The sequence below is a fragment of the Conger conger genome, chromosome 2, assembly GCF_963514075.1.
Source record: "Conger conger chromosome 2, fConCon1.1, whole genome shotgun sequence".
In the NCBI taxonomy this organism is placed as follows: Eukaryota; Metazoa; Chordata; class Actinopteri; order Anguilliformes; family Congridae; genus Conger; species Conger conger.
The window spans coordinates 74,304,555-74,330,307 of record NC_083761.1 but is presented as its reverse complement, the minus strand read 5'-3'; the positions used below and the strand labels follow the sequence as shown (position 1 = coordinate 74,330,307).

Sequence of the window (25,753 nt, the reverse complement as noted above, 5' to 3'; positions counted from 1 at the left end):
AGAAAGACACAGACAAAGTTCACCATGACATACAGGAACAATAATAGTAGTTAAATGAGCTTCTCAAAAAAAAACAATTGAGGCACAAGACGAGCACGTCCATCACCTCAGTGGCTTCAACCTCTCTCTGCTGTGGTTCTTCTGGCTTGTCCCATGGGTGGGGGATCCCCAACCCTTCCCCAAGATGCAACTCCGGAGCCCTCTGACTCTCCACAACCTCGGGGTCCCGGTCCCGGTCCCCGGTGTTGGAGGGCCGCAGGGCCGGGGGCGGGCCCTCCTCCGGGGGAGCACCGGCAAGGGGGGTGGTCCTCTCCTTCCAGAAGAATCCGGTGACCATGATGAAGGACTGGATGTTGGGATAGGGAGCGGACAGCTCCCTCAGCAGGGAGACGTAGTGCAGGGCCTTGTAGTAGTGCAGGAAAGAGATGACACACAGGCCCACCGTGCAAAGCAAGAACACCCTGTGCCGTCGCATTTTCATCCTGTGGGGGGAGAGAGGAGGGAGGCGGTCAGGCTTCTAACACCACACCACTGGTGGACATGTTGAGATATCAGAGTACAGCGTGTGAAATAAGCATCAGGGCACCATGCAGCAGACCATGAACTGTCACAGAAACCATAAAATAAATCAAAAATTCATCCCGTATTCCTCATCCCGTCTTGTGGAAGAAAGAAGCTGTGCTATGCCGGCCGTGAAATACAAAACAGCCTGTCAGGAACAGAGAGAAAGTGGGCGATAGAATTTTATTTTTATTTTTTAGGTTTCATTGTATGAATTACTTTGATGGTTTTACTGCTCACTGAAGTAGAGAATTCAGACTGCCACATCTTTCTTTCCAAGGTTCCATTATTCTCTTTTAGACTGCAGACTCCCTCTCCGTGTCCACAGTTATAATTACTTTAAGAGTTTTGTATTGTTTTTTTATTGTGCGTTGGCAGCACAAATGTTTCTTGGTCATGCCAATAAAGAAAGTTGACTTCAATGGGAGAACAGAACAAATAAAGCAAGGGAGACAAATACTAGATGAGGAACAAACCCCTCAACAGGTGCCAGTCTGCCATGTTGATGATCAATCCACTGCTGACCACCACCGCTGATAAGTATACTGTAACCACAGTCCCAATTAGGAGCCTCAGAGATGCACCCTCAAAGATTTTATTGAGATGCGTGACAAAAAAAAAACCTTCCCCAGCTTTCTTAGTCCACCTTAAAAATACCCCAAAAAAAAAAAAAAAATATATATATATATATATATATATATATATATATATATATATATATATAAAGCAATCTGGCAGTATTGCTATAGAATACACTATGTGAATCTCAAGCAGCTCCAACAGTGTTTAGCTCTGGTTTCCATTTCAATACTGAAAACGGGAGAGTGAGAGGAACCAGCAGGGAAGAGTGACAGATATAGACGGAAGATGAGAAGAGAGAGGAGGGTGGAAGGGAAAAAGGGCACAGAGTGGTGGGGTGAATATTCAAATGAAAGCAGTGCACTCACATTGCTGCCAAGTACCATGCATTCACCGAATGCTTCTGTTACTGTCAACAACTCCAGTGCTGCTTTTGGCTCGATTACAACTGTAAACATCACTCTGTACAGTCCTGTACTTCCGCAAATTCTCCCTCATTCCCTCTCTCCCCTCTCCCTCCATCTCGTCCTCATCGCCCCCTCTCATTCTCAGCCTCTCTCCCTTTCTCCTTATCTCTTCCTCTCTGCCACATTTCCTTATTGTCCAAAGAAGGAAAACTGAATTTATATCACTTTGACAAATGCCTTAAAAAAGAAAACACAGATAAATTAAGGGGTGTGGCATTTTCAGAATGTATGATGTGGAGGAAGAATGAAAGTCTTATTTGAGTCTCATATGAATGTTCTCAAGCCTCATATTTTGGTCAAGAAAACAACCAGTAGGAAACTTCATTATGAAAGAAGAATATTATGATGAGCAACAAAATGATGACTAGAACTGACAAAGAACAGCCTGTTACAAAAAAATGCAAAAGGAATGACGAGTGCAAGATACTCCAGCACAAAGTGCACATCAGTACGGGCTTTTGGCAGATTACCTTGTAAGGCTGTGATCTCGAGAAGAGTGCAAGGAATCCAGAGGCTAATAAGGGCCGTCTCTTTCACTCAGTTGAGGTTCACGCCAAAATTCACACCAAAGCTGGATAAGCAGCTTAACCTTTATCTCGGAATGTGATGTTTTCACAACTGCGTGTCATAACCTTCCTTTTCTTGAATTGAAGATACCGAATGGAGGTTAGCCTTTCCTGCTAAACTGGCCACTTGTTTTACAGTTCCATGGAAACATTTAGATCGTGCTGGAGAATAGCCAAGACATTTACAAAGCCAACACTTCCCCAATGTTGTCACATTGCAGCGATGTGTAAAACTTGGAAATGTGGATTGAACAATCCTCAAAGTACACTGCTGGATAACCACGTTGGGAAAATGTGTGGCGTGCCCGCTGTGAAATTGCAGACTGTTTAATGCTGACACTTAATGTCCTTTTTAGACCAAATTCTCTTTCCATCTCCGCCTGCGACACCCAGCCAGGGTGCTATTGTGGCTGTAGGGTACACTCGGGAGTCCACAAAAGCACAGGGCTGGTTGCCATGGTGCACGGCGGGCAAAAAAAACAAATGCGGAAACAAATTATATTCAAATGAACTGTGATACCAGACAATACCGTCATGCCGCAGGGACTCTACGTCCTCCATCCGAGCCGATGCCTTTGATAAAACCTTTTCCACAACTGTCCCCTTGCGCCTTCTCCAATATCACTGAACATGCAGAACACGCTGCGGTTAGTATCTGCAAATCAAACACCACTCTAGAACACCCAGAGCCTTAGCTTCTGCCTGCTCAGCACATGAATGTGCCCTTGCTGTCCCATTGTTTCCAGCAGTGACCTCTGCATGACTGTAGGCCCCAGGACAATCCACCACATCGCACTGGACTGGATTTCCTGCTGGACAATTGCTATTAACAGGGAACTGAAAAACTAGTGTTCAATATTTCGATATTACATTTTTAATAATATATAATCCTTTGAAAGATCACTTTTTTCAAAATTCAAATTGAGTGTTTTAGAACTTCATTGCCTTCATTTACCAGTAGTGATAGTTAAATCAGCAGTTAAGAACATTCTAATCGCATATAAACCATAATGGGTTAGATGCATTTTTATTAATTTACAGTTTTTCTTTTAAAAGTGCCAGTCACCATGGTTTGGTTTCACCATTTGTGCTTCCAAGGTGGTTGCCCGTCATTAACCCAGGAAGGGCATGATCTTGTGTCTTAATGCGCTTTGTGAGTCAGAGGCCTGGAGTTGCACTGGTGCTAAGTAGTTCTAAATAATGCAGCGAGCACTGCAGACTCAGGACCGGCCCCTAAAAAATGGACCAATCACATGAATAATTAAAACTGCCTGTCTCTCCATGGACCAATGGGAGCAGTGGTATTATTTACTTTTCAGGTTGCCTGGACTGAGGTCCCTGCAACTGCCACCACCCACCAGACTTTTCTCTTTGTGCGAAATAAACTGCCTTGTCAAACTGAATAAATGGCCGTGTAATTGTTAACCCTTCAAAGAGCAGGTTTTTATGGAATGCTTTTTATTTTTATTTTATTTTTAGTGGTCTAGAACTCCATTGCTTTCCATTACCCATTGCGATCGTTACATCAACATTAGAATATTCAGTTAAGAGCATTCAAATCAGACACACACTTGGCATCTTACACCTTAAAAGGGTTAAATAGCTCACCTACTCCACTGTTCAATAACTCTATAGCAGAGTTCCACACACAACAGAAAGTTACGTCAGGAATCAGGATTATGGTCACGGACTGAGACCGCATCCAAACCTGCAACCGGTTCGGCTCCAGTGACCGTGCCTCAGTTTGGCCCCACACCCAGGCCTGTCATTATTTCCCAGACTAAACAGCGTCTCCGACAGGGGGTGGGAGCCCCGTCTCACGCCCCCCTGCCACTGGCGCACTCGGCCCGCAGTCACAGAGGAGCCCTCCAATGGGACCAGGGCGGATCACCTCACCCTGTCTGCGGCTTCCCCCTTCAGCACCATCCAGCCGCATAAAACCACCGTACCACATCTGACAGCCACCCGGGGTTTTTTTTTTTTTTTTTTTGCGGCCTGCGATTCTTGTTTCTGCAACTTCCCAAGCCGAACACAAGCCAATTGGCTGTGATTAAGTGGCAATTAAATACGTGATTAATTAATGTAATGGCAAACCAGTTGTGCAACGAGTTTGAGTAAACTTAACTGAACTGAACATGTCAGGATATTGGTCGGAAGCATCACCGGTTGCACAATGGGAGTACACAGAGCACTCATTAAACACTTATGACACTTGTGACATGAATGCGGTAAACCATCTACAGCAGGGCTGCCCAACCGTGTATGTGGAGGTTACTGTCCTGTACGTTTTCACTCCAACACTAAAAAAAGCTCACCTCATTGAAAACCTAGAGATGGCAGATTTACAGGAGCAGGTTTGGGCAGCCCGAATCTACAGGATTTCATTCAGCAGTGGCAGTCACCAGGGCACTGAATTTGGGACAGATGACCGAGTCTGTCTGCAAGCATTTTTCATCCTCTGTCAACATGAGATGAAAATCATTTCCGCTCGTTTGCCTTGGCCTAGATCATCTGCATATGATCATCTGATATTCTTCCTCGACCTGTCGGCCGCCTTCGATACTGTCAACCATGAGATTCTGCTCTCATCGCTGTCTGGGATGGGTGTCACAGGATCTGCACTCACTTGGTTTTCCTCCTACCTCTCTGGTCGTTCCTACCAGCTTCTCCTCTGGCTTCCTATTGCCGCACGCATCCGATTCAAGGTCCTAGTGTTGCCATTTCAGGCTGCTAAGGGGACTGCCCCACCTTACATCCAATCCTTAATCACTCCCTACTCCCCAGCTACACAACTCCGGTCTGCCAGCTCTGGTTGCCTTATGGTTCCGTCACTAAGAGCACCTGGCGGTCGAGCTGCACGTTCACGCCTGTTTTCCGTTCTGGTTCCTCAGTTGTGGAATGACTTGCCTACCACTGTCAGGACAGTAGAATCCCTCCCCCTATTTCGACGCAGACTAAAAACACACCTTTTCAAACTGTACCCTACCTCCTGATTTCCCCCGCCCCCCTTTCTGATATCCCTATCCCTCTTGTCTAACCTGGCCCCAAAAAAATAAAATAAATTGCACTTATGATGACTATATGTTTAGAACAACACTTTGTATATTTTACTAGTTATGGATGTGATGCTTTAACTTGTGGAAGAACCTATGCACTTGTAAGTCGCTTTGGATTAAAAGCGTCTGCCAAATGACTAAAATGTAAATGTAAAATATGTGTCAATGCTTGATGGATAATGAGGGAAGGAGTCATCCCTTCATATAACAATAACAGTAACCTTTTTAATTAATGCTAAGTCCTTATACTCACAATTTCCGAAAATATGTTTACTGGTTAAGTAGCCGTACACACCTGTACAGCATTATCTCATCCGCCCAGGGTGCCGTCCTTTCAGCAGTGTCTGAAACCGAGGGATGCAAACGCCGAGAAAGAACAAAATCATCCGAACCGGAAATAACGTGGCAGCTGTGTGGGTTTTATTTTGTATCTTATTTTAGTTCTCATACGTTCTATCCGGAACACGTGCCAAGGAAATAATGTTTGCCTTTACTTGTACACAAACTGAAAAACACAGGTCAACCGGAAATACCGCATTCTGACACGCTCTGTCATGCCAAGTAAAACTTGTGGCAGGAACGGAATGGCATGGCACAGAGGGATGCTGCAAAACTGGCTTTTACCTGCGTAAAATGTTATTAGCGAATATATCTAACCTAACCTAACCTTGTTTCACATGTGATCGAGATGGAACGCAGTGATGCATTATCAGTCCTTGTGAGCCATGTGACCAAACACCTGAAACACAACAGACGATTCTGGAACGTTTCAAAATACTCAGGATCTTCAGTGTGATAAGGAAATGTAGGAAACATCGAAAAACGCTTTCATTTGCGCCAATTGACACTGACGTTTTGGAATAGAAGCAAATGGCTTTAAAGTTGGACAATTCGCATTTGAACGAGACTGTGAAAAAGTGAAACTCGTATAATTATTTAAGTGCAACATCATATGCTTCCCGTTGGCGTACTGTTGCAACTGTCTTTCCAGTCACGATATAAACAATCAGCCAGCAGTGAACGTTATTTTTGCACTACTTGAAAATTCACAATAAGCAATCGCCTCCATCACGATCACTTCTTATATTACCTGCATGGAGTGGCATTAGGCAAAAATTATATCCGCTCTGCCGCGTATGCTTGGTTTCCCTCATTGTGTAAAATGAATCCTCCTGAAACTGTTCACGAACGGAACAAACTGAAAAGTATTCAAATATGAAAAATAGAACCCGAAGGAAGGTCAGCACGAGACTATTCAATCTGCATGCGAAAGGCAACAGCACAATCTTCGATAAATCCCCTTTTTAAATAAATTGAGAGCTTTGTGGATCAATTTGCGCTTTCACGAAAAAAACTTGGGGGAAGAGTAGAAGGCATACCCCATTTATTCCTTTTATCAGTGGGTACCCCAGAGGTCCAGTTAGGCTCCCTGTCAGAAAAGAAGATTTGAAGTTGAGAGCCTTGTCTTCCTGGAAAAACAATTGACAGATGTTTTTACCATGCTATTCTTAGACTATGTAAATACTACTTGGATTTTTATCTTTATTGAACTGAAGCAATCACAGGGGGGTCGCAATTAAATTTAAATTCTGATTTAAGCGTTTATTGACTTAAGTTTACAATTTTCCCCTCATACTTCCTTAATGCAATGCTTATTAAAACATAATGTTAGACATGTAGCTTAATAGATACAGCGGTATAAAGATCAGAATTGCTGCCATGTTTATATGTGTATGTAAAGATATGAATGAAATAAGTTCATTCATAGTAACTATACAGAATGCAAAGAACACAAATTGAGTCCAATTTTGTCCCAAATCTGAATGTAGTCCATATGAAAATTTTATCATTACATTACATTACATTATTGGCATTTGGCAGACGCTCTTATCCAGAGCGACGTACAACAAAGTGCATACCCATAACCAGGGATAAGTTCGCTGAAAGACCCTAGCTTGAAGGTGGGGAGAGATTCTATAGTTCTGACCTCAACGGGGAGTTCGTTCCACCACCGTGGAGCCAGAACAGACAGTAGTCGTGAGCGTGAGGTGGAGGTTCTGAGAGGGGGAGGTGCCAAGCGGCCTGTGGAGGCTGAACGAAGAGGTCTGGCAGGGGTGTAGGGTCTGATGATTTAAAAGATAAAATGAGAAGTCATATGCGTGTATCATCATACACTCATGATACATTAACGAACAAAGCATAGTGAAATAATGTTGACGTGCAACAGGTCATCATCCTGATGGAATTCCATCAATTTATTCTCAATCCTCATTATGGACCACATGTTGATGCAATACACTCTTTGGACACAGGCAAGGGGGGCAACATTTCACAAATATAAGGCATAGGAAATGCATCTTGCACACTGAGGTTCTGTTCCATCCCAAAACAATTATATATTCAAATGCTTTGTTTGTGTCTTTTTTTTTTTAATGGGGCAGTGCAAGAGTGTGGTTCTTCTGTTGGAACACTGATCCAAAATAGTCAAATCTGGAGGCCAAAGACTATATTACATTAAAGTAGACAATATAACAGTATAAGGGGTGATCTCCATTTCTACAAATTTACAGTTTACATCATATCTCCATGAAGTAAAGAACAAGGCAGAAAAAACAAAGCCTGCATGTGATTTTCTGCTGTTGAAGATGTGTCATCAGTATACATTTGTAACCATTATTTTGCATAGATTACTTATTTTTAAGGTATAAATAACTTAATTTGGTTGCCCTTGTAATCTTACAAAGATAGTTCGATTCTTATCCCTGCTTTTCCCAGTATTTCTCAATAGCTATTTGGTATCGGGAGCTCTCGCCTCAATTTTAGTCTTCACAGATATGGAAGCAGGAATATGATATAGCAGCTGTAGCCTAATAATATCCAAGAGTTGACGTACCAGCTAGTTTACACTTAGTAGAACCGCTAACAAGATCTCTGTTCCATCCTCTGTATGAAGCACAAAAACCATAAAAATCTCAAATCTAGCACTAGCTCTAGAGCCACGCGGTTAGCCAAGCTGCATCACACCTTAGCCCACACATTTAGGTATGCAACTTTTATTAAGTTCTTACTGAATTACAAAGACAAGTCAAACATAAAATTAATAGGAACAATATCATTTTTAACAATAAATGTATTAAACAATCACTGACAGGTCATGCATAAAAGGTGGATAGCCAATAAACTGTGTGGGCTAAGTACTGACAGTATGTACACTAGTTGCTCATTAATGTCAGGAAATATATAGATACAACTCCTCTGACTGGCCTCCCAGTGTCAGCCGGAGTTAGTTATTCCACTCAACATCACTCCAAAGCCAATCTGGCACGGTGGCGCAGTGGGTAGCACTGTTGCCTCAAAACAAGAAGGTCTTGGGTTCGAGCCCCACCAGGGCCTTTCCCTGTGTCTGTGTGGGTTTCCTCTGGGCACTCCAGTTTCCTCCCACAGTCCAAAGACATGCAGGTTAGGGACTACAGATGAAAATTAGCTTGTTGTCCGCTAACTCTGGCACATTGATATGGAAATTGAAAATGTTGATTAACGTGCCTAGTAAAATAAATAAAAATAAATGTGAAACAGAATAATCTATTTATAGATAGATATTTCCCTTTCAGACCCACTCCACTGGTAAGTGATTAGCCAACAGCTATCTCCCCCCTCTCCCAGGCTTTAGGCTGAGCAAGATGTTCTGTCGGTAGCTGGTGTACAGGTCTACTTAATAAAGTGCTCACTGAGTGCATATACACCCCCGCTCAAACATTTGGAATCACCACCCTTTCTCTGCTTGTTCTGATTTCTTATTTTCTTTTCTTTTCAGCATTCCAAAACAAGCAGTGCAGCAGAAAGAGCCAGGCATCGCAATGGCTTCTCACTGCTTCTCACCAGAGAGTGGCTGCACCGCTGCATAGCGTCGGTAGGTCTGGGAGATGTAGTTCTCTCCCGTGTGCACAATGAACCTGGCAGCAAGGCAGCTTTGCATGACTGCATCAGGGCAGCTAGCAGGTGGCATAGCATGGCAGAGCATGCAAAATGAGCAAGGGCATAGACAGTGTAAGGGTAATTTTCTTAATTGATTCTTAATTGACAATGTGTGTGTTAACATAAAGACAATCACATGATTACAAATAACCTTTTAGTGATTTATCCTTATTACTATTAGACCACTTTCTGAATTAAGTGCTTACTATGAGTCTTTCTCTGTCTCTCTCCAGCAGACAGACAGCCGTTGACCTTAATGTCTCTGCTTCTCAGCTAGCACATTCTGGTGTTACAGAAAGGTCAACAAGGGGTATTCAGAAGACAAAATACTGAAATGTTTGTGGCCAGCTTTATGTCTTTTTGTTTTGGTAAAGCCCCCCCCCCCCCCCTTCAGGAAAAGTGTGTATAAGAGTCTTACTGTGTCCGATTCAAATCAGAAAGCCGGTAAGCTTTCTCACTTTCTGTCAATTCTAAGGCTGGTGCTTTATACAGCCCCTCCCATTCGACATAGCATCATGTGAGGGGACGGCGCTTCTCGAGTTGTCTGCTGGAACTAGCTCCACAGGCTTCACATCTATTGGTTTCATATCCTGTGCGTGTCACGACTCGCTGATTTCTGTGACCCATCGACATCATCCGAGTCTGGATATCATATTCTCAGGTTGTCCTACAAGTGATCAAGTGATACTAAAACTATTTGCACTTGAATGGATCTCAATGGGACATGGGGAGTGTGACTAGATTCAGCTGTAAATTATGCTGGTACAGTATAACATTTGTTCACTATGTGGCTTTAAGTGAGTTCAACAGGAAAATTAGTCAGAAGAAACAATTATTAACATATCAACAATAATTATGAAATAAGGATCCAGGAGTATTTAGCTGCTTACAGACAATATGTAAAATAAAATGTAGAAAATAAAATTAAAAAACATTTGCACTTGCAGCACAATGCTAACCAGTCATAATCCATCTGCAAACGCCCCCACCCACCACACCCAGCCCAGATTTGTACTACGTGACCACACTTGCACATGATGTACCAGGAACTGTGCTGATGCGATGATACACCAAAATGGTTCCAGAGGCTAATGAAACACAAAGGAGAATAAATAGCATGGAGCCTCTTCAACTGAACCGGAGAGTTTATCCTGTGCTGGTAATCCGTTCATAAGCTCAAAGACAACAAAGACAGATCCGTCATGACTAGGAACCATGTTAGAAAGTGCATTTAACTTCCAGCCTGGCCAAGGGGCAGGGAACATAAACTGGCAGAGTTACACTGTGGTAAAATGAAGAGGCTTTGTAGCCGGAAGCTCTTAGTCCCAGGTGGGGCACAGTTGTTTTCACCTTAGACAATGTACTTAACCTGAACGGCTGGGTGCCAAGGAATGCAGCCGGTATAACATGTTAAGAGCTGCACACAGAAAAACAGCTTGGACGAGAGAAGCACACACTGTAAAGTAATCAAGCCCATTCTCGCACGTCCAATCACAGCTGAACCCTTAGGTAACCAAGGTTACCACCAACACTGATCTCCCAGGACACATCTGAGCACAGTCTCTGGTTCACTGTGGCACAGGCGGCGTGCTGTTAGCCAACGCCAACACGGCATTCTAAGCGCTGTGCCAAGCGCTGTCTTTGATACATCAACCAAAATAACTTTGACCCGAGGGAGAGAAAAAGGATGACTTGTCAGGCTTTAGGATCCTGAGACACAAATCCATGTCAACCTCAAATTTGCCCAAAGGCCACAATGTCGCCAGTGTGGGATCCTGTTGATTGGTTCTCAAGCTTATAGTCATACTGAGTATTGATGCCATCTGACTCATAGTTCTGCTTGAACGTTCCAAGCAATGAATCCATGGTAACAGGGAATGGAGCTTGTAACGTGGAACTGTATAAGTCTATACGTGCCATTGAGACCTCCTCCAATTGAAGCCCATTACATCAGTAAGTACATGGAGTTTTGAGATAAGAGAAAGACAAAATGAAATGAAATAAATAAATAAAATAAAATAAAAGCAAATGAACCAAGTAATGATGGCATTATGGGGTGGAAGAAAAGCAAAAGGGCCGTGTGCAACACGACAGGCAGTGTGCGAGACCTCGATATGAGATCCGTGGCTACACAAACTAGCCAAAGCAGAGGGCACTGAGCACTTGTGGTTGGTCTATATCTCTCACAGACCAAAAAAAGCAAAAACAAAGCGAAATTCCTTCCTATACTTAGATTGCTATCTGGGAATAAGCTGATTACATTTCCCAATCAGCCTTTATCACTGAGATATGGCAGTAATAGGCCTCTTGATGGACTTTTAAAATATTTTTTGTAAATTCCTTTTTATTTGCATGTGCTTTCAACCTTCCTTGCAAAGCAAAATAAGCACAATTTATATTTAGAAAAATGAAACGCACGCAAAATTTCAAAACTGCGGAATGCTCCTCACATACTTCAAATGGAAATAAAACTGCATTCTGCTCACATTATGAAATATGTGAATGATGAAACTAGTTTATATTTTATATTTTATTGTTCTCTTTTGCCAGTGAATCGATTTCTCCTTTATTTTACAGTATCCTCTTTACCTTTTTACAGTCTACAGCTTTTAAGAACACTTTTCTGGGGAATGTGAGATGTTTCTTCCCTGACCCACCCATATCTCAACCGGCATTTTTGCACTAGTCTGCACGGCAGTTTAAGAAGCACCTGAATAGGGTGTCTCGGTGGCGCAGCCTGCAGAGCACTGACCGCATGCTCATTGTGAGCCGCGACGTCAGCGGTTCGAATCCAACCGTCTGACAATTTGTCGCATGTCTTTCCCTCTCTCTCGCCCCCCATTCTTCCTGTCTCTATATACTGTCCAATAAAGCTGAAAAAGGCCTAAAAAATATCTTAAAGAACCTGAATAAACAAAGGACGTGGCTCTCACGCTGCATAGGGTCATCAGCGAAATGCCGGCGCAACTAAATTAAGCCCATCTCACAGCCTCTGCTCCCAGTCCCATAACCCTGGTCTGCTCCACGTATGGGAAATTTCCACAACCGTACCGGCCCCTCAAAAACCCAACCCGTCTGATCTTAGCCATCACAGACCAGTAGCACCCGCATCCTTAACCCAATATGAAATTTTGTTGGTTGAAAAGTTGGTCCTTAAACACTTCTGCTCCCCCAAGTCAGGTCCAGTTTGCATAGAGAACAGATGTGATGAACATCGCTACTGGTCTTATTTATTAGCGATATTTAGAATAAATGAGTCATTATAACAGAAATCTGCTTATTTCAGCCCTGCCTTAAATGTCATCCAACACAACAGCATATTATTAAAAATAAATTGAATGCCCAAATATCTGACTGAAAGGAAGAAAATTGTTATGCGTCTTTCTATGAAAGAGATGAGGGTGTTAATGAGACTGCAGTCTCCTGCTATCTTCATCATCGCAAAGACTAGATCTCAGGAGGCTTGAGTTCTCTGTGCTTCCCTGTACACACGCAGCCCCCTTCTCTGATAACACAGTGTTAGGGGAAATTTTTTTAACATTTCACAGGTGAGCATCGTCTGATGAAACAGATCCCAGAGAAAGACTCCTAGCACTTAATTCAGAAAGTGGTCTAATAGTAATAAATAAAGGGTTATTTTTAATCACGTGATTGTCTTTATGTTAACACACATTGTCAATTAAGAATCAATGAAGAAAATGACCTGAATTTTCAATGTTTTCTGTAGCTGAATAGTGCAGCAACAATATTTTGGATCCAAGCATTCCTTCCATGAAAAAGCTACAGTCTATAAGTATTTGTGCAGTGACATAATTTTTGTAGTTCTGGCTCTGTACTCCAGCACATTGGATCTGAAATGAAACAATGAAAGTACAGACTGTCGGGTGTTTACATCCATATAAAATGCTCGCTGTAGGAATTCCAGCCCTTGTTATACATAGTAACCCCATTTTAGGAGACCAAAACAAAATGGACAATTGGCTGCTCAGATGTTCCTTGGCTGGCTATATATCGTAATGTGACATTATTTGATTTACAAGACAGTGAACAAAAGGCCTAGAGTTCATTCTGGTTGTGGCATTTGCATTTGGAGTCTACTGCAGTCATCTCTTAACATGAGGAAGTAGTGTCAATACTAGTAAAGCTGGTACAGGTACATTGTTAAGATGCAGGAAGGCACTGCTGAGTTCAGGATCAGCACGTGACTTTATCAGTGGTGCTGCGGATGGAGGCAGCAGGATGAATTCTGAAGTGTACAAACATGTCATGTCTGCCCAGGTCCAACCAAATGGCTCAACATCAGCCTCGCAGCAGGAAAAAGAGCCCAAACACTCTTAAACTAAAGCTGACAGTCCGCACTTTCACCCTTTATTCACGGTTCCTATAACGGCACAGCTACTAAAGACTGAATTGGTAATACCTACAGCTGACTACAGATTAATCTGCTCATCTCCAGAACACCGCTGAAGACCAAACGCTTCTTCAGCCTCCTTACAGCACAAGGGAAGCAGCATTAACCCATTGCAATTGCAATTGTTCCCTATGTTTTCCATGCTGTGTATGACTAATCATAGAGCCTCCCAAGATCCCTACTGTATTCAAAAATATCAGTCCTCCCACACGTGGTTTGGAGCTGAACAGACGCACCACAGAACACAAGCCAACGATCTCCGCCGGTTAACAACAAGCCCACTGCATTTCTAATGTAGAACAGTCTTCTTCCATAAGAGTTTATAATAAGTATGATTTGTTATTCAGCACGGGACAATCCCCCCTGGAACAAAGTGAGGTTAAGGGCCTTGCTCAAGGGCCCAACAACTGTGGGGGATCTTAACGGTCATAGCGTGTATCAACATATTCCTGCATTCTGTATGTCAGCTTCGCTTAATATGTTTTCCCTGTTACCATGCCGATATATTTTTACATAGGCAGCAGCATTGCCTATTGAGCTTGCCAGAAAAACGTCAGCATGTTCTGGGCTTCAGCTTCATGGCAATTATTAGACCGGTCAAAGTGAAACTAGCAGATGCTGCATGTGAGTGGGGGGAGGTTGAGAGGAAGTGCAATCAAAACAGCGATCACACCCATCAACACTGACTGTGCAGCGCTACAGCTATACTAAAAGCACCGCGTCTTCATGTTCCCAGAAAGATCTTTGCAGTTGCAAAGAATTAATGTGATCCTGTTTTTCTCTTTACGGGTCTTGGCATTGCTTTTTGTTTACTTCCATTGCGGTCGTTGAGAAGATATTTTTCACAGACATGTACAACATGGGGTATCCATCAAGATATTCCTTTTGTCTTTCAATGAGCGCAGTAAATCCGTCGGCCTTCGCTCAGCACCTTATTGAAAATACAGAACTTCCCTGCAGCAGGGATTGAAAATGACTACACCTGGGTCCTTGGGGTGACATTTGGTCCAGGAAGGAAGTATACTTTCCACCCCAGCCAGCAGCCATGTCTCAAAGTGCACTCTTTCTGTCCGATGGGCAGATGGGGAGGGGGAGCCGGGCTTAATTAGCACCTGTGGGGGAAACACCCATGGGAAGTCAGGCCACGGGCGAAACGGGCTCTGCCTCTGGTTAGCTAACAGCATCATTTTCCCCTCGTCTGGCACATAAACACGGCGGCTCAGTGTCAGGAGTCTTGCAGATTACTTTACTTGCATTACTTGCATTTTCAGCAGATCTTTGGATTCCCTCCCCATTATGCCACACCACTAGCCCTTACACTGGCCCTGCTGCAGATTAAGTCATACAAAGTCATTACTAGTGTTATAACGGTTGGATAATACTTCTGCTTGTTTTGTTTGGCTATGTAAGCTGTTTATAGTTCCCGAAGGAAGCTTTTCATCATTCTATTGCGTTGTGCTGAAATAGGTTTAGAAATAATCCATTGTCAGATTTATCAAACAGGCCCTCGTCCTTATCTTTGTTGTACTCTTAGCACTTGAAACTGTATTTCCCTCTAGGGTCTGTCAGCGCACTTGTTCCTGGTTATGGGTATGCACTTTGCACTTTGTTGTACGTCACTCTGAATAAGAGCCTCTGCCAAATGGCAATAATGTAATGTAATAATGTACAGTATCTGTTTAAATTATCTGTACGTGTGCATATTGATGCGCCAACAAGATTTCTAACCTTGTGTGGTTGGTTACCAGCTGTGTGTATTGTCTTTTAGACTCCTAACGAAATTCAATAAATAAAAGTAAATTCTGTACGGCAGATGAAACAGTGGCTGCCACAGCTTGCTGGGTTTTTACAGCTCTCTGAAATCCTGTGACCAGTCCCTGTTGCTCATATTCAGATGGAAATGCTCAGTTTCAATGGAAATCATTCCCGAGACTTTCGAGAACATGCTCTCACTTTTCACATGGGCAAAGTCTGTCATCTCTCTGTGATCACGTAGTGAGAATCACTGTACCCATATTTCACTCTCAAACTTGTGCAGTAACAACTAAGTATCTTAAAAGCAAAGTAAATAAAGTGAAATAAAGTAAACCATAAAGTGCACTTTAAAACCCAGCCATTGAATCAGCGTACTGGAGACATCCTTGCATTCCACTGTTCCACCTCATCTTCCATGAGCTGAGATTCTCAGCAGACCTCTCTGCATACAGTATGAATTGTGGGATGAACTTTTGCCCTCATGTGAAAACAGACATAGGCAATAAGTGAGCAGGACACCATGAATGTGCATGCAGTAAAATCTAAAATGTCTGTTAGTGGATTGGACTGTATTTTGCTCATTACAGCAGAGTGCTGATGTTTTTTTATGTATTTTATGATAAAAAATATCTTCAAAATATCTGAGATGGGAAGGAAGCATAACAACTAAGCAAAACTACCATGATTTCGATCTAGTTGTACTGAAACTGAAAAACAGTTTGAGCGGAAAGCTTTAACTGTTAAGCGCCGTCACTGTGTCATTGAGGCAAACAGACAGAGCGGTCACGTTCCGTGCCCTTTTGTCTCGTCTCCCCATCTCAAAGTGTTTTCTGTGTTCACACTCCAGTCCTGGATCTCCCTTCCATCCTTCTCCGCCCTCCACACCATATACGGACTTCCCTACTCTCATTCATTCCATCGTCTCCCCTGTCCCTCGTTCATCAAATTTTTGTACCTTTTCCTGTCCCCTGTTCTAGCCTCCACTATCCCATTCCTTTGCCTGTGTGGTGTCCTGTCTGTTTAGGTTCTGTTTCGGATTTCCTGATATCTGACCTCTGCCTGTATTTAGGATTCTGTTGTCTTGTACCTTCACCCTGTTCTTGGACTGGCCACCCATTATTGGACTTTGCCACATGATTATGTTCCAGATTATCTATGTCATATCTGATTGCTGGATTGCAGCCACTGCCTGCCTTGATTCTGCCTGTCATCATTAAAGCCTGCTGTTTTCTCCGCATTCCTGAGTCTGCGTCTGGTCCTTCTGTCCCAACAACACACATTGCGAGTATGCAACATACAACTTGCGTTAAACTACAGATGGAAACATCCAGAATCTCTTTATTGAGCAGAATAGTTGGCGCTATAGAAGGTCCTCTGTGAACAGACTGACGATGGATACCTTTGAATGATCAATCCATTGATCTGCAATGAAAACTAGGTCATTTCGGGAAACAATTACCATCTTCTGTTCCCCGGGGCACTCCCAACAGCTTGATTGAGCTGTTGATCTATGACAGTTATCCATTTTAAGCCCTCGACAGCAGAAATGTATAGTTGAGGGTGCATTTGGGCTAAAAGAAAAATGGTAATTGTTTATTAAGCTTTTATTTAGTAAAGTCAGGGCAGCCATCTAAATTTGCATAATTGGCTGTTCAAATAATTAAATGTTCAAGGTAATTGTAATTAGGCGTAATGCCAATCAGTATAGTGATTCTGTTCAGGGTGTCGTTTAGTGCCTTTTTTTTAAGCTTTTTGGTTCATTAGTATTGCGTTAAAACCAGTAGTAACCCAAGTTATCTTTCGCAAACACATCTACCCTACCTGAAATTGCTTTTCAGAGGGGGCAAACAGCAAATGCCTCACAAAAGACTTCATATCCACATCTGTATTCTGTTGACAGCTCAATCCAAATGTAAGAACTCATCCAGAATAATAACTAGCAGGCAAACTGTGCCTACTGGACCAGAGTAGAGAAACACTACACTGGGGACCAGATCCACCCCCACGCCAGCATCACTGGCAGGAATTTAAATGCCTGAAGCAAGCAAAAAGAAAAATGCAATAACTAAAAAAAAAGCTTTGTGCAGCCTCTTCCGATGACTGCAGTAACCCTGTATCTCTGGCTTACTTCAGTACACTGATGACTGCAGTAGCCCTGTATCTCTGGCTTACTTCAGTACACTGATGACTGCAGTAGCCCTGTATCTCTGGCTTACTTCAGTACACTGATGACTGCAGTAGCCCTGTATCTCTGGCTTACTTCAGTTCACCGATGACTGCAGTAGCCCTGTATCTCTGGCTTACTTCAGTACACTGATGACTGCAGTAACCCTGTATCTCTGGTTTACTTCAGTACACTGATGACTGCAGTAGCCCTGTATCTCTGGTTTACTTTTACATTACATTACATTATTGGCATTTGGCAGACGCTCTTATCCAGAGCGACATACAGTTGATTAGATTAAGCAGGAGACAATCCTCCCCTGGAGCAATGCAGGGTTAAGGACCTTGCTCAAGGGCCCAACGGCTGTGCGGATCTTATTGTTGTTACACTGGGATTCGAACCACCAACCTTGCGTGTCCCAGTCATTTACCTTAACCACTACGCTACAGGCCGCCCCACTTCAGTTCACCGATGACTGCAGTAACCCTGTATCTCTGGCTTACTTCAGTACACTGATGACTGCAGTAACCCTGTATCTCTGGCTTACTTCAGTACACTGATGACTGCAGTAACCCTGTATCTCTGGCTTATTTCAGTACACTGATGACTGCAGTAACCCTGTATCTCTGACTTACTTCAGTTCATCGACGATGCAGTCCGGAGAAGCCAATGCTGACTCACAACAGGATGCCAACCCCCTGTGCGGCACTCCGAGTCTCTCTGAAACACTCTGAAACCTGGGGGTGTGGCCTGAAAGAGGACATTTCCTTTTCCAGGAGGACGGCACATTCTAATGAAGGAGGCGAAGACTACGTGTCCTACACATTCGTTGGTCTCCCTCCATTAATTTTTTTTTTTTATTGAGGATGGTAAATGGGACTGCATTTATATAGCAGTTTAATCCAAAGCGCTTTACAATTGATGCCTCTCTGTTGCCCATTCACTCACACTCGCACACCAACGGCGATAGGCTGCCAAGCAAGGTACCAATCTGGGGTCAGTTGTCTTGCTCAGGGACACTTCGACACACCCAGGGCCGGGGATCGAACAGGCAACCCTCCGGCTGCCAGACGAGCGCTCTTACCGCCTGAGGTAATGTCGGCCCTTCTGCCAGGTTCATCCCATTTGGCTGCGAGCATAGTGGTTAAGGTAGATGACTGGGACACGCAAGGTCGGTGGGTCTAATCCCGGTGTAGCCACAATAAGATCCGCACAGCCGTTGAGCCCTTGAGCGAGGCCCTTAACCCTGCATTGCACCAGGGGAGGATTGTCTCCTGCTTAGTCTAATCAACTGTACGTCGCTCTGGCAAAGGCCATTGATGTAATGTAATGTAATGAGTGAGATCAGCCCCTCGCCCCCCTGCAGGCGGTGGCTCCAGGGGCCAGGCAGAGCGCTCGCGTGCGGTCAGGCTGCGGTCCCACGAAGGCGGTCTGTACCAGGCTGACCGCCCCTGTGACTGAAAAGTGCACAGCCCGCAGCACAATAGAGCCCATTCTTCCGGCTGTCCTTGTCCCTGCTCTCAAATATCAGGCTCTATCTTGGTTCCTTTCTGCATACAATGGCTCCCTTCTCTCGTCTGCAGACAACACCGTCCTTCACACACACACAGCCCCCCCCCCCCCCCCCCCTTCTCTATCAGAATAAACAGAACCAGTCCCATGTCGCCACCAATGGACGCACTCTCACATGGTAATCCCATGCACTGCACATTCCGGGTGGCACCACCCAAGCCCCGTTATTCTGAAGGAAATCACCTACAACCACCTTGAAACGGGTCTTACCACACTGCTGAAAATAGCGACCGCGTACAGTAATTTACTTCCACGTACTAGACTGCGGGGCAAGCCTCTACCAGCACTCTATGGGAAGTTGAGAAGAAGTCCTTCACTCGTTATTTAAGGAAATGTAAAAAATCCTACGAACCTTTGCTTTGGCAGGGTATCAGCTTCATCAGGACTGGATAATGGAGACACTGCTTGGGGGTCTAAGAAGGCCACCTGCATTAACTCTGTGCTCTTACAGAAGAGCCCACCCTACAGAGTCCGAAACTAAGCTTTCAGGATGTGAAGCAAAAGTTGTGAAAAAGGAGAAGTCACTCGTTTTGAATGGAGAGAAGAACCTTAGGGCTTCCAGGCTGTAGGCGTAGTACTACGGCGAACCGCACAATGACGACAGCGCTGGTGAAGAAATACTGTATATATTTCTTCATCCCCACAAATTTCAATCCATTACTTGAGTTTTTTTGCCACCATTTGAAAGCTGACTGTTGTATTCGCAGGCCGTTCTCACAGCTGCGTCCCTGACGGAGCGCAGCCAGCCACCATCACTCAACTGACTCACTGTCGCCTCTGTGAAACGCACCCCCGACTGACTACTGTCCGAAATTTCCACTGTGAGAGCTGACACAAGAGATTTGCATTTCAGGGGAGAGATAGGCATCTATCTCAAAGCCCCTTTTCTGCTAATTGAGAATGATGTTTCAAGGTTGAAAGATAAACACCCCACCCCTCCTGTTCTGTTACTTCTGTTACTTTGTCTAAATTAGCCACCACCCTCTGTTTCTCGATGAACTCGTCATCGTGACAACCATTTACAAACTGTCCAATAGGCCGCTCTCACACTGACCATGTGACACACAAACCAACAGCTTCCTGTTGTTTGCAAGAAATCAATATCAACTGAGTGACATTGAAAGGGTGTAATGGAATAATGTCCAGGGGCCCTCCCACACACTTGTAACACAAACCTAATCCTATAGCTCGCTGTGGCACAGAATCCATGAGCAATAGAATTGCACACACATCCCTCTCATCACTGACGCACGGCTGCACATCAGGACAGACCGATTGATTTGTCGATCGGATTAGCCGTCTCGTTTGATGACTTAGCACACCGTTACTTTTTGAAATGCCACGCAGTGATGCGTAATGCAACGCACGCAAACTCGATGTCATTCACAGCGCTGAAGGAGCGCTCGGCGTTTATCGCAGCTCCTGCCACGCGGCTCCCATTGTCAGGGAAGCTGAGAAACAGCGTAGCCACTGGGATGGCGGGCCTCATCGATGTGATTTCTGTCTCTACTCAGGGCATTTCCTCACTACGACAGAGCACACACCCCCCCCCCCCCTCCCCCTCCCCCTATTATTATTGACGCAAAAAAAGGCAGACCAATTCTGGGCAACAGACAGAACTGTCCCTCAGCGCATAGGAATGACCCCGGCTGTTGCAATCTGGGGCTTTTTGCCAACCTTCCTTCCTTGCGCCATCGACTGTAAAAATGCAGTTTCTGCCATTTCAGAATGAGGCAAACCAGAACTTTGACACCCTATTTCAATGTTTGTACAGTATGCCTGTCCTGCCAGACTGTACAGTGGGCAGTGGAAGGTGTACTGGCAGCGTTGTCATGTTGGTGTGGATGAGTTTGTGGACAGAAATAACACCATGCTTGCCAAAATAAGGGAGACTAGCTGCATTCCACAGGCCAGGCACAGAACCACGGCCCACATAGCACTGCAAAACATGATGTACACTCACATGCACATCTCTCTCGCTCTCTCTCACTCTCTCTCGCTCTCTCACAGACACACACACACGCTGGTTTAGGTGAAATAATATCTGGGAGAAGCTCAATTGGTACCCAATTTTCACATGTCAAAACATTTAACTTTAGAGGATGTTTATCATACAAATATACTGTATAAGACACACATATTGGTTTGGTAGAATGTGTTATTAATAGACACCACATCTTATTGTTGTGAATATTAAATTGGCCTGCTTGACCATTGCAATAACATGCCAAATTAACGGTATTTATAATGGATATAGTTATCACTGTGATGTGACTTCATAATTGAGATTTTTATAAAATGGTTAGAGTCTTGCATTTTTTCAGCGGTCAAAATAACAGAGCAAATGTAATGTGGCAGATGATTTCTTGAAAGATTGCTGTGATATTCAATCCATTAAGATCTCATTTAATTTCACCTCAGTCAAAACTGCAACCTTCTATATTCAAACATGAACTTCTTGAAGTGAAGCAAGAACAAAACCGTATTGAAAAACCATTTAAGTTAAGGCGATATCATCACAAGGGGTACACATTCCACATAAAGTATTGCATGTTTGCAGTAAAGGGGATATTCAGTAAATCAGAATAATAATAATAATAATAATAATAATAATAATAATAATAATAATAATAATAATAAATCATATCTCATATATCAAAAAGTTTTAGCATCTATTGTAGGACAACGTGAAAATAAGATTTCTCCAGACTGATGATATTGCTAGGTCACAAACATCAGGAAATCATGGCATGCAACGCATATGCAACCAAATGGCAAACATGACTCTTGTTTGACATTATGTAAATTTTTAAACATTGAAACGAGGGACATCTTTGAACACACAACGTGTCAAATCTCTAAGTGGATAGGCTACAGCAGCAGAAGACCAATAAGTCTAAAAAATAAATCTAATACATACCTAATAGTGCTCACTGAGTGTATATATTATTTCCACTTACCCAGAGTGACATCAATCCATCCAGATATTTTGGCTGAGATATGGCAAGTTTTCCAGATATCCGCTGCAGCTTGCCCTGATACAATAGACCTCAACAGGGCCAATGTTTTTGTTGCTCCAAGTGCCAAAAACATTGCTGTTGAGTTTCTAGAATGTACGTCCTTTCCACAGACCTTGTTCTGCAGTTTTATCAAAAACTACTTCCTACCAAATTACGCCAACTGTGTATATCGACGCATAGTCTCAAGCGAAGCATCTCGGATGAGGTGTCAACATAGTTTAAAATAAAGTTGCAATGTGACACTTCATATTTATTGATAAACAGTACTTCAGACTCATGCGAAAACAGAGAACACTTAACCTAGGCAAGAGCTGGCACCCGCAGCATTGCTACAACAGGAAACTTCCAGCTGCAGCAAAGCCACAGCAATCCCACAATGCCTAGGGTATGAACTGGGTAACTGGGTATAAGTCGCCATGGGGACCGGATTGCACATGCAGGTGTTCTGAGTGAGGATTACAATATGACACAAGAGACTACTGGTCCACAAACGGCCTTCGTCTGAACAATAAGCACTCCAGCACAGTGTAACTGAAGGGGGAAAAGCACAGAGAGTTCTGAATAAGCCCACAGAAGGGATATGCTGTAAATATGTGGAAATTCCTTCAAGATATAACAATCAATACATTTCACAGCTGTGGCAGTAATTTGTAAATTGTCCCTCAATATTGTGCATCCCACTGAATATAAGACTGGAGCTCCTGAGAAGAGCAAGTACAGCACAGATGCATTTTAAGACGTCCATTGGGCAGGTGAAGGTTGCTGGAATAATATGGGGGAGACACTTCAGGGGGAAGCAAAAGGTGCTGCACAGGGCACACGGCAGATTTAGGAGCGTGGCCTTGCGCCCGCTCTGGCACCACGTCCCACAGAAAGCCAGAACTCTACCCGCTGGGCGGGACAAGAGCTGCGGGAGTGTGGGCCCATCCAATCAGGAGGCCCAAGCGGAGGGACCGTCCAATCAGGAGGCCCGAGCCCTGGGCCGCACGTCACAGCGACTCCCGCAGATGAGGAATAATCCTAATGGACGGCGGTCCCCACACACAGGCTGGCACAGACGCTCCGCCAGCTGCCGTTTCCCCGTCCCTGGAGATCCCGGGATCCAGCAACGGACAGAAATCAGTCAAAGCCAATCGCGGCTGGTGAAGACCGCGGTCGCACAGCGAAGCGGTCGTGACGACAAACACCGCACCGCGTCGTCAGCAGCCCCTCCCCTCGCCCACAGCAGAACAATGACAAACGCCTACACACTTCAGTGGGAAGCTCGTCTCGCTAAAGCAAACAGAGGCCCGCCCAGACCCCATAATGCTGGCAAAATTTGAGCTTTTTCTTTTACAATCTTGCCTGGATTGGCAAAAGCCTCGTGCTAAACAGTGTTCGGATAATATTTTTTAAAGTTTGCCGGACAAAGAGGAAAGGAAGTGTGTGTTTGTGTGTGTGTTGGTGCATTGTAGATATCTGAAAATGTCCATTAAAAGCCAAAAAATCCTATGATAATAGCCAGCATCTTAAACCTCAAAATGATGTACAGCGTTAGAGAGGCTTTCACACTGTGTTCAGTGTCACCTTACACCCCCATTCCCAGGTTTCTGCCTGCGCGCACACTGCACGCACGGGTCAAGCACAGGTGAGGAACCATTGTCACCCAGGCCGGTGAGGCCACGCCAGCGGGGGACAGTTCTGAAAGGTGACACCTGCAAGGACAAACAGTGCAGAAGCTTTCGGGGATCTGCCTGCGCTACTACTGCCGACTTCGCCTTCCCCCCCTCAGGGTGAGCTACACTTTGGCCGGCTGACAGGGCGCAGTCTGCGACCGTATACTTCCTCGGCGAGGGAAGCAGCCCCACCGAGGCAGCCAATGGAATTCCCCCCCCTCTCCAGAGTGGAAATGGCACTCGTCCCGATTCTTGGGCGGATTTGTAACCGCATCAGAGGCTGCTGGGCAGCACCAGAACCGCACCAGGGCCTCGCTCACAAGTCACATTCGGGGATTTTCCTGGAGGTGAAATTTTAAAAATCACACCGTTTCGCATGCGAGAAATACACCAAAAGCCCGGAACACACCAACATCCATTCACTGAATCCACAAGCTCATACTCTACTCACGATTCCGCCACCAATCCAGCTTCCCTTACCTACAGTACAGCACATACAGTAATCCTCATTAGAAAAGTGCAGTTTCTAACCATCCCACCCATCTGAACCTCATTCCGCAATCATTAAAAACTTATAGTTATTGCACACCAATATTCCTAGGTGGGACAAATATACACAAGAACACAAGACGGGGAAAATCACATACACCCACTTGTCCCGAGGGCAAATTTGAAGGATTACTGCCATAACGTAAACAAAAGCAACAGTTCAACAACTTTGGCATAGTTGGAATCAACATTTTCTCAGTTCACTAAGCCCAAGTATGGCTCACTTGGTACCGGGCCAGCACCAAGTTGAGAAGCCACAGTTCGGTTTCGCTCCGCCGCCAAAGCCGCGGAAACCGAGGCGGAACGGTACCTGGCTCAGAAGGGGTGGTTCCTGAGTGAAAGCATAAAAAAAAAAAAAGACAGAAGCGGCCGACTGAAAGGCCCTTAAAAAACGAAATGATGCCACTTTACTCCAAAGCCTCTGGAAAGCTGCCCAACCAAAGTTTTTTTAGAATCATTTAAAGATCTATCAGCTAGTACAGGTATTTAAAGGCTCTCTCAGTCATTTAGGTTGCTAATAAAATGCTAATCACAGACATAGAGCAAAAAGATGAAGATATGGTACTATAGTATAGAATTATTCTTCTATTAAGTTCCTCATGAATAAGCACCTTGAAAGAAAATATAAGTATTTAAAATATGTGTCAGGCTGACTTCTGTCTTCCACATTTCATAATTCATCTTTGTTTTTCTTTGATATTTTGAGTGTTTTTATCAGTGTCATTGCACAGCTCATCACCATGGAAACAAACTCATCACTCCTTTCACTTGGTGCTCTCTTGTCAGGTAAGATATGGAAATGAATCATTGGCATTATCATTTTGCCAAATAAACCATGATCATGCAAATGTTTTTGTTGCATTGCTTTCGGCTGGTTAGAGTAAAAAAAAATACTATTAGTATCATGATCCAACAAGGTACTTGGCATGTGTGTCATTTCCGTCTAGTAACAAAATCACTAAGTGGGCCACTTAAGAATGGGGAAATTCATAGGTGAACCAGTAATCAAAACAGTAATTTTGACTATAGCATGCGATTGAACTACCTCCCTGTATCTCTTCTTCCTTTTCTATCTAAAAATCCACTTTCTTTTATAAGAACAACCTGCTAGACCCCCCATCTATCTGGCTTCAGACCTGGCTACTCAACGGAGAATGCACTCCTCTCCGTCAGTGAATCACTCCATGCCGCACGAGCAGCCTCCCTCTCCTCTGTCCTCATTCTTCTATCGGCTGCCTTTGACACCGTGGATCACTCCATCCTCCTGTCCCCCCTGTCAGCAACGGGGATCTGCAGCACAGCCCTGGACTGGACCGAGTCCTACCTCTCTGGTCGCTCCTTCCAGGTTGCCTGGGCTGGTAGAGTATGGACACCTCGGCCCCTCGCCACAGGACGGCCTCCCAGCATCCACCGTCAGAACCCT

General features: G+C 44.2%; 1 protein-coding gene across 7 annotated transcripts in view; it reads right to left on the bottom strand.

Moving 5' to 3' along the window:
• LOC133122002 (beta-1,4-mannosyl-glycoprotein 4-beta-N-acetylglucosaminyltransferase-like) overlaps positions 1-25,753 on the bottom strand; it is a 32,629-nt gene that overhangs the window by 2,128 nt on the left and 4,748 nt on the right. For 2 of the 7 annotated variants that reach the window (XM_061231634.1, XM_061231633.1), the window contains 2 exons: positions 25,655-25,753; positions 107-482 (listed from right to left, as the gene is read on the bottom strand). The exon at positions 25,655-25,753 is cut by the window's right edge. In XM_061231634.1, coding sequence (XP_061087618.1) covers positions 107-482; positions 25,655-25,737 — 459 coding nt within the window. In that variant the 5' untranslated portion in view covers positions 25,738-25,753. Of the gene's footprint in view, positions 1-106; positions 483-4,799; positions 5,027-5,524; positions 5,672-19,458; positions 19,590-25,654 lie in introns of those variants that run through there. The other 5 variants (XM_061231638.1, XM_061231637.1, XM_061231635.1 and 2 more) reach the window with 4 other exon arrangements.